This window comes from Carcharodon carcharias, chromosome 1 (assembly GCF_017639515.1).
Source record: "Carcharodon carcharias isolate sCarCar2 chromosome 1, sCarCar2.pri, whole genome shotgun sequence".
Taxonomy (NCBI): domain Eukaryota; kingdom Metazoa; phylum Chordata; class Chondrichthyes; order Lamniformes; family Lamnidae; genus Carcharodon; species Carcharodon carcharias.
Window position 1 is genome coordinate 221,010,468 of NC_054467.1, and position 19,740 is coordinate 221,030,207.

The 19,740-nt window shown below is 43.2% G+C and overlaps 1 protein-coding gene across 1 annotated transcript in view; it reads left to right on the forward strand.

Moving 5' to 3' along the window:
• The first annotated feature begins 684 nt into the window (after positions 1–684).
• Positions 685–19,740, forward strand: part of LOC121279759 (RNA-binding E3 ubiquitin-protein ligase MEX3C) — a 51,552-nt gene continuing 32,496 nt past the window's right edge. Inside the window, exon 1 of the mRNA XM_041191079.1 lies at positions 685–1,288. Coding sequence (XP_041047013.1) covers positions 820–1,288 — 469 coding nt within the window. The 5' untranslated portion in view covers positions 685–819. The remainder of the gene's footprint in view (positions 1,289–19,740) is intronic.

The following is a 19,740-nucleotide window of genomic DNA, read 5'->3' on the forward strand; positions in this document are numbered from 1 at the left end:
ACAGAAAATGCTGGAAAAACTCAGCAGCTCTGGCAGCATCTGCGGAGAGAGAAACAGTTAACGTTTCCAGTTCATACCGCTCATCTTCTGAGCCATCCAGTTTCAGAATTGTCTGAATTACGTCAGTGGAAACGGACTCCGGACATCTCGTCCCGTCCCGAGGCTAGTGGGAGTAGAGGGGTGGGGGCTGGGGGAACAAATGTCAGATTGATAGCTAGATCATCCAATGGACTGATGACAATTCACGTCAGCGCCTGCATGAAAAGGCGGACTCGACGGGGAGAGGGCCGGGTTTCGGAACGCGGCGAGCCAGTCGGCTTTGCGCACTTTAGGAATAATGGGGCGGGCTTCCAACGGGGCGGTAATCCAATCGGATTCAGAGGCCTGGCAATGATGGACGGGCTTCCGATGGGGGTTGAGACAACCGGATTCGGCGGCCCGTCAATGAAAGGGGCGGGCTTCCGAAGGGGCCCAGCCAATCGGATTCGGCGTGTTTCCGAAGGGGCTCAGCCAAACGGATTCGGTGGCCCGGCAATAATGGGGCGGGTTTCCGAAGGCATCCAGCCAATCGGATTCGGTGGCCCGGCAATAATGGGCGGGTTTCCGAAGGGGCTCAGACAATCCGATTCGGCGGCCCGGCAATAATGGGCGCGGCTTCGATCCTTTCGACGATGGAGTGAAAGAACAAAAGAAAAAAAATAATCCAGGGGCGCTGGCGCTTTTGTAGAAAGAAAAATATTTTTTTTTAAAAATCAAAAGCTTTATTATTTAATGAGGAACCAATATTTAATGCTAGGCTTGCCCTGCTAATGTTAGACAATGCCGAGCAGTACAGTGTTTACAGACATGGAGAGGGAGGATGGTGAGTCTGGGCCTCTCCACATCGCCATGGAACAGCTCACCGTGTTCGGCCTGGAGGAGCCGCCGCCTCCTCACCCTCCTCCGCCCGTACCTCTGGCTCAGCATCGCCGGGGCCTGGAGGGCGAGGCCCCCTCTCCTCCGAGCCCTCCCGCCGCCGGGGGAGAGCCGCTGCCGGTGTCCGGGCCGCCGCTCCTCCTGCAGGGCCCGGTGAGCGGGAGTCAGCCCGGAGCGGCCCCTTCCCCCTGTCCCTGCCCGGCCGCCGGAGGAGGAGGCGGGCTGCCCCTCGTCTCTTCCGTCCTGGCTCTGTTCGAGGCCGAGCAGATGCAGCTCCAGCAGCAGCAACAGCCCCGAAAGAAGAGCGTCAACATGACCGAGTGTGTGCCGGTTCCTAGCTCCGAGCATGTCGCCGAGATCGTGGGCAGGCAGGGTGAGTCTGTCCCGGTCACTGCACCTCCCCCTCTCCATCTTTGTCCCTCTTCTAAGTCCCCACTCTTTGTCTCCCTCCATCTGACTCTTTTCCCCCCGCCACCCCGGTGTGTGTGTGTGTGTGTTTCCTTTACCCTCCACTCCTCGGGATACTGTTATCGCTCACACTGCCTTGCTCTCTCTCCCCATCTTGTTTTCTGCCTTTTCTTCTCCTCCCACCATGCCTGCCTCTTTGTTTGCTTCACTTTCTCCCCCCCACCTTGCTTTCTCCTTTCTTCTTCCCTTTTCCCCTAGTTCCTTTTTATTCGCCCTTTTTTGTGTATCGATGAGCAAGACTAATAGTTTAAATTTTAATGGAAAAGCACAATTTTGTGCATTGGCTTCCTAAAGTGTTCGAATACGTTTTGAGTAGAATGTAACCTAATACTTCCAATTTTCTAGTCGGATTCGCTTAGTTGTCCTCCTATTCCGCATTTTTAAAAATTAAATATCACCAGGTGCTTTACTATCTTTCCGATCTGTTATAATTTTAAAAAATATAAATATTCCTTGACTCGTTTTTCTGACCCCACTGCTGCAAAATATCTAACTCTTAAAATGGCCTGGGCAAATGGCCAAACAAACATCCAAAGAGGGTCGTGTGTGTATGTACTTTTCGAATCCATAAATGTGATGAGTAGGATGTTTATAGAAGTTATGCTAAGATTACAGTGATACAGTGCAATACAAGTTCCATGGCATGTTTCCCTGGATTTGGAGAACTTGATTTTTAATGAAATTTGATATCATATGCAGTACGTAAGGATATGTAAGTATTTGTGTAACTTCCATTGGTTTACAGGGATTTGGTAGTTAACAACCGAAATGTAAAAGAAAAGGGTGCACACACCAGTAGATAATATCTTAACTTTAATTCCAGAAAAAGACCTGTGCCCCCAAACTTAGCCTGCAAAAATACTGGATGCTATGAGCACATTTTTCGTAAGTTTCAGTTTGAATTATTCCCTATCTTGAGAATTCATTTGGTATAATCAGTTTTTGAGTGCTGTACATCTGACCAGCGGGTGTGAAATCCAGGTATTGAAGCCCTTTACTTGTATTCAAAATCCACATGTTTTTAAGTTGGGCAAAGTGAATGACTCAAAAAATGACCTAGTTTCACTCACCTGCTGTGTCAGCAGACATTCAGTCAGGTTCATTACACTTTTTGACAAGTTAAAAGGTGTAAATCAATTCTTCTTTCAAAATTAGAAAGGCCTAAAGACTTGGTATCTCATTTTATGTTAAATAAAGCCACTTGCTGAATCTGAACTTTATCGACCCTGTGCATGTTCATTGCGTATGAACATACAAAGTAGGAGTAGGCCATTCAGCCCCTCAAGCCCACTCTTCCATTTGATAAGATCATGGCTAACCAGATTGTGGCCTCAGCTCTACCTTCCTGTCTGTCCCCTTTAACCTTTGACTTCCTTGTTAATCAAGAATCTATCCAATTCAGCCTTAAAAATATTAAATAACCCAACCTCTACTGCTGTCTGGGGAAGAGAATTCCACATTCTAATGATCCTCTGATTTTAAAAAAAAATTCTCCCCTCAGTCTTAAATGGGAGACCCTTAATTTTGAAACTGTCCCCCAGCTCTATACTTTCCTCCTGCCCACCCCCGCCAACAAGAGGGAAACATCTTCCCGTTATCCACCCTATCATGTTCCCTCAGGGTCTATTATGTTTCAATAACATCACCCCTCATTCTTCTCAACTGCAATGAGTATTGGCTCAAACCTTCCTCATAAGTCAACTGCTTCATTCCTGGAATCAGCCTAGCGAATCTTCTCTGAGCTTCTTCCAATGCAAATGTCTCCTTCCAGGAGACCAAAACTGTACACAGTTCTCTAGGTGCAATCTCACCAATGCCCTCTACAGTTGCAGCAAGACTTCCCTACTTTTTATATTCTAATCCCCTTGCCATAAACGCCAACATTCCATCTGCCTTCCTAATCGCTAGCTGTACCTGCGCTAACTTTTAAAAGTAAGAGAGATCTCTTTTAAGGTTGAGATGAGGAGATTTTTTTTTTCTGAGGGTTGTTAGCCTGTTAGTGGCATTCTGTTTCCAGAGAGCAGTGGAAGCTGGGTCATTGAATATATTCAAGGATAGATTTTTGATAGACAAGGGAATTGAGGGTTGTGGGGGGGGTGCAGCAGACAGAAAAGTGGAGTTCAGTAAGATCATTCATGATTTTATTGAATAGTGGAGCAGGCTCGAAGGGTTGAATGGCCTCCTGCTGCTCTTAAGTCTGATAACCCTTTACTCCATCTGCCAGATTTTTGACCATTCACTGTCTCATCAGCAAGTACTGTCAGCCTCTTGTCCACTTGTCGACCAATTGTCCTACAGGTAGCAGGTTGGACATCTGCACAGAACCATTGGCCAATCAATACCATATAACTCTTTATTGCTCTGTTTTCCTTAACTCCAGTACTCTATAGCCTTTAAAGTCGAAGCTTCATATTACCTAGCCACCATAATTTAATGCAATGTTCTCTTTTCAACCATAGGTCTGCCCTTTCAGAGTTGCTTTGCAGGCTTGCCCAATTGCCCAGCTGGTAAAGGAACCACCCAAGCAGAGCCACCCAAACCAAGGTGGTCCCAATTTCAATCCCTAGTCTTGCTGAGTTTGCTAAGTACTGTTAAAGGAGCTACGTTAGTATTTCAGAGTTAGGGAGAAGGAAATCAACCATCATTCCTAATATTTATGAATACTCAATAACTTTGGAAATGTACATTTTTGTTCTTTCATGGGATGTGAGGGTTGCTGGCAAGGTGAGCATTTGTTGCCCACCCTAATTGCCCTCGAAGGCGGTGGTGAGATTGTTGCCTTGAAGTGCTGCACTCCATCTGGTCTATGTACACGCACAGTGCTGTTAGTGAGTTTCAGGGTTTTGACTCAGCAACAGTGAAGGAATGACATCAGGATGCTAAGTGATTTGGAGGGAGGCTTATAGGTGATAAAGTTTGCCTGAGTCTGCTTCTAATGGTAAGAGATCTAGGCAAATGTACATATGAATTAGGAACAAGAGTAGGCCACTCAGCCCCTCAAGTCTGCTCTTGTTCAGTAAGACCATAGCTGATCTGATTGTAACCTCCACTTCACATTCCTGCCTACCCCCGATAACCTTTCACCCCTTTGAATATTTTTAAGACAGCGCTAGATACATTTTGATAAACAAAGACTCTGCTTCCACTGCCTTTTGAGGAAGAGAGTTCCAAAGACTTGTGACCCTCTAAGAGAAAAAATTTCTGCTCATCTGTCTTAAATGAGCGACCCCTTATTTTTAAACAGTGACCCGTAGTTCTAGATTCTCCCACAAGCAGAAACATCCTCTCCACATCTGCCCTGTCAAGACCCCGAAGGATCTTAAAGGTTTCAATCTAGTTGCCTGTTACTCTTCTAAACTCCAGTGGGTAAAAGTCTAACTTGTCCAGCCATTCTTCATAAGACAACCCAACTTTTCCAGGTATTAGTCTAGGAAACATTCTCTGAACTGCTTCTAACGCATCCTTCCTTGAATAAGGAGACCAATATTGCCCTGTATAACTGAAGCATAATCTCCCTACTTCTGTATATATGTTTGGATGGTGCTGTTGTGGGAGGCTTGACAAGTTGCTGTAGTGCATCTTGTATAAGAACACACTGCTGCATTCTGTAGCTGGTGGAGGAAGTTAATGTTTGGGGTGGATGGGTTGCCAATCAAGTGGGCTGCTTTTGTGACGTGCTTCTTGAGTGCTGTTGGAGCTGCAGCCACACTTCTTGAGTGCTGTGGGGGCTGCCATTCATTTAGGCACGTGGAAAGTATTCCATTACACTCCTGACTTGTGCCTTGTTGATGGTGGACAGGACAAAAACAGAATTACCTGGAAAAACTCAGCAGGTCTGGCAGCATCGGCGGAGAAGAAAAGATTTGACGTTTCGAGTCCTCATGACCCTTCGACAGAACCAGTTCTGTCAAAGGGTCATGAGGACTCGAAACGTCAACTCTTTTCTTCTCTGCCGATGCTGCCAGACCTGCTGAGTTTTTCCAGGTAATTCTGTTTTTGTTTGGATTTCCAGCATCCGCAGTTTTTTGTTTCTATTATTATATATGATGGAGGACAGGCTTTGGGGAGTCGGGAGGTGAGTTAATGGTAATGCATTGAATGCTATGGGGTGATGGTTAAATTCTCTCTCTCTTGTTTGATGGAGATGGTCAGTGCCTGGCACTTGTGTAGCACAAATGTTACTTGCCACTTATTAGCCCAAGCCTGGACATTGCCCAGGCCTTGCTGCATCTGGACATGGACTGCTTCAGTATGCCATTTGCTAAATGCAACCCCCACATAGTTGAATAGCCTGTTGGGTTCAAAGCTTTTGGGCACTTGTGTTCTGGGAGATCACCTGTATAGGTTCCACAGGTCCAGACTAAGATTCGGGAATTCAGAAGTAAATTGCCAGACAAAGGAAGAGGAAATTTCCATTTCAACACTTCACTATTGGCCTGTGGGACTACAACGAATACTTAAATTTGTTCCCACGCATCTTGAACTTGCATTGATGTCCTCCCTGTCCAAGTGTTATCTTGGAAAGTGTTAAATATTTACACCTGCATTGTTTTTGTATCATTTGTAATGCTGTGGAGATAGAATGCTGTTTGTGGCTGGACAGCAGCTCGCCTGATTGACTGGGAGTTCGTAAGATTTATGACAAAAGGAGATTTTGGAGAACAAAACACTAGATGTTACCTTCTATATGCGTCTTGTTTTCTTGACTTGAAAGAAATTCGGAAAAGTTATTTTATTAATATCCGTCTTGTTATGCAAAAAAAGCAAGAGAACAATACCAATTGCCTATTGTACAATGTATTTTTATTATTCCTTTTCTCTGGGTAGGTAGGGAGAAATGGCAAATTTAGTACTGATGTGGGAGGAAAGGTGATCTGCAATGTGTAGTCTTTCCTACATAGAAAGGTAAGTGAGGTATATAATTTTAAAACGGTTGCCTGAGGATTCTTGAATGAATCGTGAGTTTGTATTCAGCGTGTAACAAAACCAATGCATTGCATTTATTCAGTCAATCTTATTTTTAATGTAATAAGTGAAATTAAGAATTTTGGAGCTTTTTCTTTTGAAAGTGTGCATTTAAGCAGTGCCAGTGATTTGTTAGCTTGGAGAATGCTTTGGAAAAGGTGCTGGGAGAGAGTGAGAAAGTTGGGGGTTATCCATTGCCTTAGTACTTTTTTTTGGTTCACTGTGCAAGACACTGGCAAAGCTCCATTTATTTATGTTCCTAGATTCTGAGTTGCTGCCTTGAACTGCCACAGTCCTTGTGGTGCAATGGTCTTATAATAGGGGATACCAGGGTTTGGATTCAGTGACTATGAAGGGACGGGTGTATCAAGGTTAGGCTGGTAGAGACATGGATATGATGTGTTCCTTACAATAGTGCTGCTCTTGTTTGTTTTTCCGGTAGAAATTCTGGGCTGTTGTGTAAACTTGGTAAGTTGCTGCAATGCATCTGCTAGAAAGTGTGTCACACTGAATGGAGTGGGTAAAAAAATCATCCGTCAAATTAAGTGCTTTGCCATGGGTGGTATCAAACTTGTATTACGGCTGCATTGATCAGGCAAGTGATGATTATAAGACATTTCTTAAAATCTGCCTCCTCCGACACAGCTTTTGATCATCTGCTCTAGTATCTCCTTATGGGGCTTGGTGTCCAAATTTTTGTTTCATTATGCTTCTGTGAAGTGCCTTGGGATGTTTTACTACATTAAAGACAATATGAAATTGTAAGTTGTTTGAAAACTATAGAATAGTCAATGAGTTGCCTTACCCCCGATCTTATAAGCAAGACTATTGACATAGCAGCTGAAGATTTTACCATGAAGATCATCTACTGTGATGCCTTGGCCTTTCTGCAATAATTGGTCCCTGATACAAATAGGCATCTTTCTTTGACTTCAGCCACTAAAGGAATTCCCTTCAGTCGCTATTGACAATAGTTTTAGAGAAATATCCTCAAGTTTCTTTTCTGTGCTAAAGGTGCTATATACATACAAGTTGTTTGGCTCTTTAACATATTTTTGTCAAATGCTGCTTCTGCTTTGAGGTTGAAGGAATCTAATGTTGTTCCTCTCTTTTAGCTGTTTTGTCCATGTGAGGATTAATGTGAATTGGAGCAAGGTTTGGCAATTTTTTTAAAAAATGAGTATCAGTGAGTTATTTTTCTGTTATGGGGCAATAGCAACTCCCCCCCCCCCCCCCCAATCCCTTGATAAACTGCATAATTTCTTGGCTTTATTTATTTTTGCTTACATTGCTGACATCCTCTGTGTCTGCCAGTGCATCGGAGGAGGAAACTATCTGTGTATATACAAGGCTTCATTTGGAACCTGTCTCCAGTGGGACAGTGCACTAAAGCGGTTGCTTGCAATGATATCCAATGTTTGTTGTGAATAAGACTGGGCAATCAGTAAAGGTCTAGCACATATAGGTTATGTACAAGTAGGTCTCAACACCAATGTAGTGATGTTTCTTAATTCTTGAAGAATTATATTGTTCTGGTACGAGTTCCACAAACAGTTAAATTATGTGCAAACAGCCTATTCTAACTGACAAAAAATGCATTCTTCCTTTCCATTCCCAAAAATGCCTTGTTACACTCTGTTCCTGACTTCCTGTTGTGGTTTGCAGTGCTGACCATGTTCAAAGAAGCTTGGCTTGCAGCAGACCTCCCTTACAAAACGAGGCACCAGAATTGTGTTGTGTGTGGTTGAGTTAAAATGTGTTCTTGTGGTTATTCACCCTTTGTTTATTATACTGTCTAGTTCTTTGTCTCACTTGCCCCATTTCAGGAGCAATTCTGGTGAGAGTTGTGCTGTTGTCTTTCCTGTATATCAATTGATGGAGAAAATGAAATGAAAAGTGAGAACTGTTTGGAACTGTTTAGAGAATGAGTGTTTTTCTGTATTTCAAAGTGCTATTCCTCTTTGAAATCTTTACTAATGACAGAAACTTATTATTTTGAGTAGGTAGTGTTGGCTTTTAATGCCACTGTGTTGTATTTTGTAAACCAAGGATATTTAGATAAAAGCAAAATTCAGAAAGGGCTGGAAAAACTCAGCAGGTCTTGCAGCATCTGTGGAGAGCAGAGTTAACTTAAGTCTTCCAAAGTAGAGTCATATTGGACTTGACGTTAACTCTCTTTCTTTCTCCAAAGCTGCTGCCAGACCTACTGAGTTTTTCCAGCATTTTGTTTTTTATTTCAAGTATATTTAGATGTGCTTTAACAAATTAATAAAATCAAAACAAAACTTTGAAACAACTTAACTAAAACTTGCTACACTGAGAGTTTCAGCAGTTATTGTATCTGATGTCTGCAAATAGGGTTCTGTAAACTAACTCGCACTAAGTCCCAATCATCCATCACCCCTTTGCTCGCTGAACTATATTGGTTTCCCCATCTGGAAATGTGTCTACTTAAGTTTTCATGTTTTCTAATTTCTCCTTTCGCAGCCATGCCTTCTGTGGCCTAGACCCTAACCTCTTTTTTTTTAAAGATGTTCCTAAAACTCAATCCTTTTGACTAATCTAAGAACTTCAAATGATAGCCTGGATTTCCCTTGCCCAACAGCAGAGAACTTTTTTTTAGGGCTGCAATGGCACTAGAGCTTCTGGTGGTCTTAGTTGTGCTGAAATCTGGAAGTTGTGGTGCAGAGTCCCACACTGGTCCTGCTGTTCTGTTACTTAAAGCAAGAAGGGCCATTAATTTGAGAATTTGGGGTATTTGTCGCAACTTGCATGGACTGTTATGTGCAAACAATTAGGACTCAATTGTTGCCTCTGTCACTCCATTTTTTAGATGCTCAAGTTTCCTTCAAGTTGAAGAAACGATTCTTTAAAGATTTGTAGGATGGCTCAGATAAATCAAGAATTCTCATCAATCTATTAACTGAAATATCAACGCCTTCAACAATTTTTTTTTCTATGTTTGTGATCTCAAATTTTTGAGATCAAAACTTCCAGTGAAATGAACAAAAATAATTTGGAAATGGGCCAGCAGCAGCAGTTGCCAATAAAATACAAATAACAAAATTAACCAAAACACTCAATTGCTGTCTTTTTTTTTTACTTTTGTGTTGGTTATAGTTATCGTTCTGTACTCTTATCTGGATTTTGCTGTATTAATGACTGATGGGTATGGTACAGTGGTATAACAGTTGCAGGGCTAATAATTGAGAGAATAAGTTCAAATACTACCATAGTTTCAGAATTTGTTTTTTAATTTAAATCCTAACATCAGTAAAGATAACCACAGTTTGTCAAAAATCAAACCAATTCATTAATATAATTTTAACTTCTCTCTGAAGTGGCCTAGCAAATTGCTACAAATATGGGCTTGAACAATTCAAGAACAGCATCTCAAGAAGGGCATTATAAGTGCCAGTAATGCATGCATTTTAAATGTTGTGACCACAGTGTACTTTTTATTTATTCAACTTTAGCTCAATTTTCCTTGAAGGCCGGTGTTTATTACCCATCCCTGATTGCCCTTGAGAAGGTTGACAGTGCAGTTTAGGATCCAACCAGATAATCATACAAAAACTAAATTACCTGATTTGTTTATGACAGACTTGTGAAATTAGTGAGCTGGGTCTGGCAAAATTGGCACGAGGAGACTGTAGCGCAACAGCAAGGTGCTTTTTTAAAAAATAGTTAAATTTTTGAAAAGGAAACTAATCGTTTCAAGATGACATAGATAAATAGAGGTTGGGTATCTAAGAGGAAATGTAAAAGTAATAATGAAAAGCTAAAGGGAAATGAGAAAATGAGTTAACAGAATCAAAGTTGAATGTATAATAAGTTCAAGAAACGTCAAAAGGCAGGTAAATAAAAAGTGGGTATGGGGAGGGGTAAATTCTAGAGATGAGTGAGATGAGGATAGCTTAAAAGGAAAGTTTTTTTTTTTAAAATGTTGACTAAAGAAAGATAGTGCCAAAACCTGAAGGGTTATATTCTAGGACCCTGAGGAAAGAAGCCACTATGGCCCTAGAAATTCTAACTCGTGGCTTAATGAATGCGGCTGTATGCCGAGGAGTGGGCAGCGGCCAGTATAGTGCCCCTTTTATAAAAGGGATGGGACAACATAATCCATGTAATTGCAGGCTGGTTAGCTTAAAGTGAGGAAGAGAATGTTGAGAGTTTTTAGGTAATAAAATCACTGCCTATCTGAGAAGATATTTAAAAGTATCTAGTGCAGATTTGAGAAGAGACAGTCAGAATTGAGGGTGAAATAGACATGGTAGAAGGCATAGGGAATGCAGTGGTTGAATATATCTGGGCTTTAGGAAAGTCTGCCTACGTGCCATGTAGTAGCTTTTTAGTGAAGAACTAAAGTGTATGGAATTAAGGAGAATGAATGCATAAAAATGGAATTAGGCAGTTGGAAGTGTGTAGTGGTATCTCTTGGGGCTCAGTTCTGGGATCACTTCTGTTGACTGGGTATCAATGATTTGAATATAGGCCTAAAGAGAGTTGTGTCAAACTTTGCAGGTGATACTAAAACAGGATGAACAGCTAATTATTTAGGACACTGAAGGAAGCTACAAAAGGATATTGATGGGGAAATGGGCTAAAGTAGGCAGAATTCAGCATTGGTAAATGAGTTGATGCATTTTCTTTTTTTTTTCAGAAGAAACAGCTACCCTACTGTGAGGTTTAGTACTGTGGAGGAGCAGAGGGATTGGGGTTGCAGGCTCATGGATTATGAGGTCATATATTGCAAATAGCTTATAATTCTAGGCTTTGTCACAAGATGACAAACGCAAACTCAGAGATAATGATGACCCTATATAAAATCTTAGACTTCAGTATTCTGACCAGGATGCTAGGAAAAACTCCTCTCCTCAAAATTAGTGCCATGGATACTTTACATCCACCACAGAGGACAGGAGGGGCCTGGTTTAATGTCTTAGCTGAAAGATGGCACCTTTGACAATGCAGCACTCACTCAGTACTGAACTGGAGTTTCAGCCTAGATTTTGTGCTGGAGCCTCTCCAGTGTGGAACTTGAACCCACAACTTTCATTTACATAGTGCCTTTAAACTAAGAGATGGGTTTTGGGGAGTATCTTAAAGGAAGTGTATGTGTTAGTTGGGTTTAGGGAGGAAATTTCAAAAATAAGGGCTAGGCAGCTAAAGGTGCCAATGGTAGAACAAAGAATGCCAGGGAAGTGCAAGAGGCCAAAATTGGAGGTTTGCTGAACCCTGAGGATTGGAGGGAGGTGAGGCCATGGAAAAATTTAAACTGGGATTAGAATTTTAAAATCCGTTCCTGGACTGGGGTCAAAGTAGATCAGCAAATGTGGATATGTGAATTGGAATTGGTGCAATTTGGGATATAAGCAGCCACATTTTGGGTTAGCTCAAGTTTATGGAGGGTGCAAGGTGGGAGGCCTATCAGAGGAGAGTTGCAGTAGTTGAGTCTACTGGCAACAAAGGCATGGCTGAGGAAAGCAAGTTGAGGCAGGGATGGAGAGATGCAATGAAACGGTGATAAATGTAAGCGGTCTTAGTGATAGAGAGGATATGGGATCTGAACTGCAGCTCAGGAGCAGATGGAATGCTAAGGTTGCGAATGTACTCCAGTTCAGCTTCAAACTGGTGATAGAGAAGGATGCAGTTTGTGGCTGGGGGAACAGAGTTTGTGGCAGAGACTGAAAACAATTACTTCAATCTTCCCAATGCTTAGTTGTAGGAAATTACCCATCTATGTCTGGATGTCAGACCAGCAACATGGCAAATCAAGCAAGTCATACCACTGAACTGTAGTTTGTACCTATATGAACTTTAGAATAGAGAACATATATAGAAGGTTATAGAAGGTTATAAGACTCTAAAATTCGCTTCCAAGATTAGTGGTTGAGGCAATGTTAAAGATTAGATTGCACAAGGGAATGAGGGTATGTGAGAACAGGATGTGTAAATGTGATCTAGAACTAGTTGCTCACGTACAAGGGAAGAGCTGACAGGCATGGTTGTGCCAAATAACCTTGTAACTTATATAATCAGTGGTTTTACTAAGGGGGTTAGGTTAGATGTTTTGCCCAGTAAATGCAAATGATTGGAAAGTATTGTTCACTAGTATTCAGAGTTTTCTCACTTGAATCTCTTGCAATTAATGAGACGAGGGCACCAGGAAAAACACTGACTCTCCAAAACAATGCTTGGCTTTGATGACAGGTTCCATCAGTGATGTTAGCCTCAAACCAGTCAGCACTTTTCCTCTCTTGCATCCTATATGTTGAGATTGTAGATGGTGTCTTACAGTATGTTCTATTTCACTTCTGCACTCTGTGGGAATTGCCTGTTCAGTTGACTCAGAGCCGTTGGTTTTTATTTGGGTAGCAGCATGACTGATACAAGGATGGCGTTTCTGCTTTGAATGAAAAAAGTTCAAAAATTGCATCTTCACCCTAGTGCACACCAGGGAGTGGTCTGCATCACAATCAGTGCTGTGGTAGCTGTATGTTGAGAATGCTGTTCAGAGAATCTCATGTCTGGTGATCAGATCTAGCTAGTGCCAATGACCTAATGCTGGTTCTCCAGGACACCTTGTGGGCATGGTTTGTTCTGAAAAGTGTTAGTTACATAAAGCCTTTGGTAGAAGCAAAGTTCAAGTAGTCTGTTGTTTATCTTTCCCAGGCCATTGATTTCTGATGCAGGAGGTCCTTGCCCACTCTAGCATTGAAATCCCCAGTAGTCGTTCTGACTGATTCTGTTGCTAGCACGGTCAAGCTCCTCACAGAAATGGTCTTTTGCCTCTATAGTGGAGCATAGCATTGGCGCATAGATACTGCATAGCGTTAACTAGCCCCTGTTTGAGTTAAGAGGCAGATAGAGAGACCATGTTCTGAACCATTGTGGTGGGCTTTATCATCGAGAGTAGTAAGTTCCTTAGGTAAGCAAGGAGTAGGCTTCACTGTGTTTCCTCTTAACTCTTCCCCTACCAGATAAACGTGTAGTGTTTTTACTTCAGTGATCTGATCTCTTGCAGGGAAACTATTTCGATATTCAGCCTATCGAGTTCCATGTCGATCACAGCTGTCTCGCTCATGCTAACAATCAGCTGCAAGTTGTCTATAAACCCTTCCACATGGTCCTGATGTTCCAGCTTGCCAGTTGAAGAGTTAGCATCTTTTTGTTTGTTTCATATGTTTGCCTAGTGCGATGGATTCAGTCCATTTGTTAAGCAGACTCTAAGCTCCGAGCACCTGTTGAAGCTAAACCATGGAGGTTTAGCACCTTACTAGTCAGAGGCTACCCAACTTGAAGCGGGCTGTGGCTGACCAGTGGGACTTGATTTTCCTTCGTACCCCAGGGGGCAGTCTGTAGCATCTGTTCTGTATACCAATTGAGTTGGAGCCATTTCTTGTAACTGCTGTCTCCTGTGTGTTAACACTGCAGCAAAACTGGAGTGTTCCCACAAAGCACAAACCTCGGCAAAATTAATGGAGACTCTGGGCTGCCCAAATGTCAGGGTACCCCTCGCGACCAAAAGAATGCAAAGTGCCATGTTTGGCACTGGCTTGGTTGCAGGAATTGCTGGAAACATAACATTCAGGCATTGGTCTGCCTTTGGGCTCCAAGTAAAGTGTAACAGGCTGGGCAGCATACCAGTGACTACTGGTTACAACTCTGCCGGAACATCCAGGTGTCCTCCAACGTGGAATGTCAGTGGCACGAATGAAAGAATCAAAAATGCAACAGATACTTCAAGAAAATGGCTCCATCGAGAACAAAGGCAGGGGAGCCATTTGGCAACTGCAGTAAACAGTTGGAGGTATGGGTAGAACACTACATTGAGTTGTATTCTGGAGAGAACATGGTCACTGGAAGCTCTAAACACAATAGAAAACCTGCCTGCCATGACAGAGCGAGATATCCAAACCCACAGTTGAGAAGCTTGACAAAGCTATTGATTTGCTTGCCCTGGGCAAAGCGCCAGGTGCTGATGCTATAACCCTGAACTCACCTGCACAAATGTTTCTGGAGGGAGGGGGTATTGCCCCAAGATATGCACAACGTAAATATTGTGACTCTGTACAAGAGCAAGGGTGCACACAGCAATTGTAACAACTATCGAGGCATTGCCCTCTGAGCATCATGGAAAATGTATTTGCCCTTGTCAGATTACAGATCTTGGGTGAATGCATCCACCCTGAATCAGTGTGGTTTCAGAACTGGAAGATCTACAATTGGCATGATCTTTGGCAGTTGCAAGAGAAATACTGTGAACAAAAGCTACTCTACCATTTGTAGATTTGGCTGCATTATATCTAGAATGCAGTGGGCTTCTTTCATTCAGCTACCTGTTTAATGAACTGAATAATAACTAGTGTTAAGCATCTGTGCAGAAAGGGTTTGCAACTCTGATTCTAAAATGTCCTGTAAAGGATGGGAGGTGGTGAAAAGCAAGTTTCCATGGCTCACAGAGTGAATACAGATTGTATGTAAATGCTTAGCATGCCACCTTGGGTGAGCACTTTGGTGTCTGATCTGGAATTTTGTCCTGCCATCTGACTTTCAGAAGCTTCCAAAGGCAGCTCAAGTGAAAATGGTTGAGCTCCTTGGCATGTTGCTGGTACAAAGTCCAAGTCTCATGTGTGGAGAGCAGAGTGGACAGGACTTGCTCTATAGACTAAAAAGTTCGGTAGGCAGACTTGCTGCTCTTCATTCCCAGACTGATGCTTGAAGTCTGCTGAAGGTGACACATGCCTTGCAATTCATTCATGCATCTGACCATAATATAGACAGCTTGAGGGAACGCGCTGCAATAAGTAAATTTATTCACCACCAGTGTGTTCTGGTCATGGGCTGAAACCTTTGGCCTGAGATAGGGCTTTCCTGGAATACGATGGCACATCAGTTTTCTTTGTGGTGAATGTAGACTGAAATTGTCATGTCCATTGGAGAGCAAGTTCATGCTGTGTTGCATGTCCAGCTTTGAACCGGCAGCTGGTGCACAGTCATCAGCAAATGTGCAAATCACCAGGTATGTCTTTGGAGACCTTAGTCTTTGCTTAGAGTTGTCTCCAATGGAACAGTTCCCATCCAAGAGATATCTAATTTTCTATGGAGAGTGGGAGTCTGGGTGAGAGTTCATGGCAATCAAAGGAAGCATTACAAGGACACTCTGAAGGTTGAGTTTTGATATCAAGGTGGTTAAGAAAACATACTTTCCTTTATCAACTGAGGCAGGCAGTTATACACGAACTGCGTAGAGCACTATTTAGGTCACAGCTAGAGTACAGTGTAGTTTTAGCCATCACATTATACAGAGCAATGTGATTCCACTGGAGGATGCAGGGAAGGTTTATAGGGATATATTTTCTCTTTTTTTCTTTCATGGGATGTGGGTGTTGTTGGGAAGGCCAGCATTTGTTGCCCATCCCTTGAACTGAATGGCTTGCTAGACCATTTTGGCAGGCAGTTCAGAGTCAACCATGTTTGCTGTAGATCTGGAGTTTGTCGGCCAAACCAGGTAGAGATTTTTAGTGAAGCAGATGGGTTTTTACAACAATAGTTTCACAGTCACTATTACTGAGACTAATTTTATATTCCAGATTTACTAACTGAATTTAAATTCCACCAGCTGTCGTGGGATTTGAACCCAGGTGCCTAGAGCATATTCCATGAATAGTTGAAATAGCCAGGATGAAGTTGAAAAGGAGATCCAGCTGTCCTTCACAGATTATGTATTTAATGTGAAATTCCTAACACTTGTCAATACATTTTCATTGGTATTCCGTCTAGCAATACTTCAGCATCCATCTTTATTTTGTTTTTCTCAAGTTGTCATCTCGCAATCAGCTGGGGAGGCGATGACATAGTGGTATTGTCGCTGGACTAGTAATCCAGAGACCCAGGGTAATGCTCTAGGGACCCAGGTCCGAATCCCACCATGGCAGATGGTGGAATTTGAATTCAATAACAATCTGGAATTAAAAGTCGAATGATGACCATGGAACCATTGTCGATTGTTGCAAAAACCCATCTGGTTCACTAATGTCCTTTTTAGTGAAAGAAATCTGGCGTCCTCAACATTAACTCTGGACTCAATGAAGTCTCATGGCATCAGGTCAAACATGGGCAAGGAAATCTCCTGCTGATTACCAAGTACTGCCCTCCCTCAGCTGATAAATCAATGCTCCTCCACATTGAATATCACTTGGAGGAAGCACTGAGGGTGACATGGGTGCAGAATGTACTCTGGGTTGGGGGGACTTCAATGTCCGTCACCAAGAGTGGCTCTGTAGCACCACTACTGACTGAGCTGGCTGAGCCCTAAATGACATAGCCGCTAGACAGTGTCTGTGGCAGGTGGTGAGGGAACCAACAAGAGGGAAAAACATACTTGACCTCATCCTGCTGCACATGCATCTGTCCATGACAGTATCGGTAAGAGTGACCACCACTCAGTCGTTTTGGAGACAAAATACTGCCTTCACATTGAGGATACACTCCATGTAGTGTGACGCTACCACTGTGCTAAATGGGTTAGATTTAGAACAGATCTAGCAACTCAAGATTGGGCATCCATGAGGTGCTGTGGGCCATCGTCAGCAGCAGCAGCAGCAGAATTGCACTACGATCTTTAACCTCATGGCCTGACATATCCCCTGCTCTACCATTACCATCAAGCCAGTGGATCAACCCTGGTTCAAAGAAGAGTGCAGGCGGGCATGCCAGGAGCAGCAACAAGCATACCTAAAAATGAGGTGTCAACCTGGTGAAGCTATACCACAGGACTACTTGCATGTCAAACAGCATTAGTGGCAAGTGATAGAGCTAAGCGATCCCACAACCAACAGATTAGATCTAAGCTCTGCAGTCCTGCCACATTCATTCATGAATGGTGGTGGACAATTAAACAACTCACTGGAGGAGGAGGCTCCACAAACATCTCCATCCTCAATGGAGGAGCCCAGCACAGCAGTGCAAAAGATAAGGCTGAAGCATTCGCAACAATCTTCAGCCAGAAGTGCTGAGTGGATGCTCCATCTCTGCCTCCTCCGGAGGTCCCCAGTATCACAGATGCCAGTCTTCAACCAATTCGATTCACTCCACGTGATATCAAGAAATGGCTGAAGGCACAGGATACTGCAAAGGCTATGGGCCCTGACAATATTTTGGCAATAGTACTGAAAACTTGTGCTCCATAACTGTCCACGCCCCTAGCCAAACTGTTCCAGTACAGCTACAACACTGGCACCTGCTTGGCCATGTGGAAAATTGCCTAGGTATGTCCTGGACACACAGGACAAATCCAACTCAGTCAATTACTGCCTCAATCAGTCTACTCCCAATCGTCATTAAATTAATGGAAGGGGTCAGTAGCAGTAATATCAAGCAGCACTTGCTTAGCAATAACCTGCTCACTGATGCCTGGTTTGGGTTCTGCCAGGGCCACTTAGCTCCCGACCTCATTACAGCCTTGGTTCAAACATGGACAAAAGAACTGAACTTGTGAGGTGATAGTGACTGCCGTTGACACCCAGGCAGCATTTGACTGAGTGGGGCGCCAAGGACTGCTAGTGCTAGTCAAACTGGAGTCATTGGGAATTGGTTGGCGGGGGGGTGGCGGGGGGCGGTGGTTGGAGCCCTACCTAGCACAAAGGAAGATGGTTGTGGTTGTTGGTCAGTCATCTTGGTTCCAGGTCATCACTGCAGGAGTTCCTCAGGGTAGTGTCCTAGGCCTAACCATCTTCAGCTGCTTCATCAGTAACCTTTCTTCCATTGTAAGGTCAGAAGTGGGGATGTTTGCTGATTGTATGATGTTCACCATTTGCGACTCCTCAGATACTGAAGCAGTCCATGCCCAAATGCAGCAAGACCTGGACAATATCCAGGCTTGGGTTGACAAATGGCAAGTAACATTCGTGCCTCACAAGTCCCAGGCAATTACTATCTCCAAGAGAGAATCCAACTGTCCCCCCTTTAATGTTCAATGGCATTGCCATCACTGAATCCCCCACTATCAATATCCTGGGGTTACCTTTGACCAGAAAATGAACTGTACTAGCCATATAAATACTGTGGCACAAGAGCAGATCAGAGGCAAGGAATCATGCGACGAGTAACTCACCACCTGACTCCCCCAAAGCCTGTCCACCATCGACCAGACACAAGTCAGGAATGTGATGGAATAGTCCCCACTTGTCTGGATGAGTGCAGTTCCTACAACACTCGAAGCTTGACGCTATCCAGGACACAGCAGTCTGCTTGATTGGCACCACATCCAAAAATCATTCACTCCTTCCACCACCAGCACACAGCAACAGTGTGTGCCATCTACAAGATGCACTGCAGGAAATCGCCTAAGGCTCCTTAGCAGCTTCCAAACCCACGACCACTACCATCTACAAAGACAAGGGCAGCAGATAGATGGGAACACCACCACCTGGAATTTCCCCTCAAAGTCGCTCACCATCCTGACATGGAAATATATCGCTGTTCCTTCATTGTCACTGGGTCAAAATCCTGGAGCTCCCTAACAGCACTGTGGGTTACCTACACTACGTGGACTGCAGCGGTTCAAGAAGGTAGCTCACCACCACCACCTCGAGGGCAACTAGGGATGTGAAATAAAGCACACATCCCGCGAATGAATAAATAAAACTAATCTTTTTTCTCCATACATATTGGTCATATTTGCACAGAAATTTTCTCATTTATTGTAAATTAAATTAGGGGAGCCCCAAAACCCCTGGCAACTCTCTCATCTCCTCCCCGTCCGGTCACCACCACTTATAGCTTCCCAAACTTCACTGTTTTAAAAAAAAAATTGGGAAAGTTAAAGAAACTGAGCCACCATAGTTTGAGCTTGACTGGTAGTCTTTTAGCATTTTAGCAATTATTTCTTTTTTTTGGAAATCCAATCCATTTCAAATGTCATGTACTTGAGTGGAAGACATTAGCCAAGTGTGTTCCTTCCTTTATGCATCCAAGATGATTGTGCAATAATCCTCCAGTTTATTGTGGTTCCATTATTTTGTAAGGGTCTTGTTGCATGTATCTACTTGGAAAATGGACACCACATTGGTCTGTTTCCAATGCAGATCTCTCCATTGTTCTTCAGCTTCCTCAATGCGCAACAGTACCTCTCAAATTTATTGCTGTGTCTTGTAGTCTGTAATAAATACCATCTAGCCCCAGAGCCCTTTAAGTCTTGGACTTGACCCTGTCTAAAGATGACCGTTTTGTTTATATTAAAGTAATTAATTCCATTACCATTTGGCAGAGCATATTCATGTCTTTTTGAGTGACCACTTTGTGAAAATAATCACTTTAATAAAAGTACGTGAATTTGTGGCCATCCAAGCCATTTGTCATTGTTTCCCCTCCCATCTGCCTGTTTGT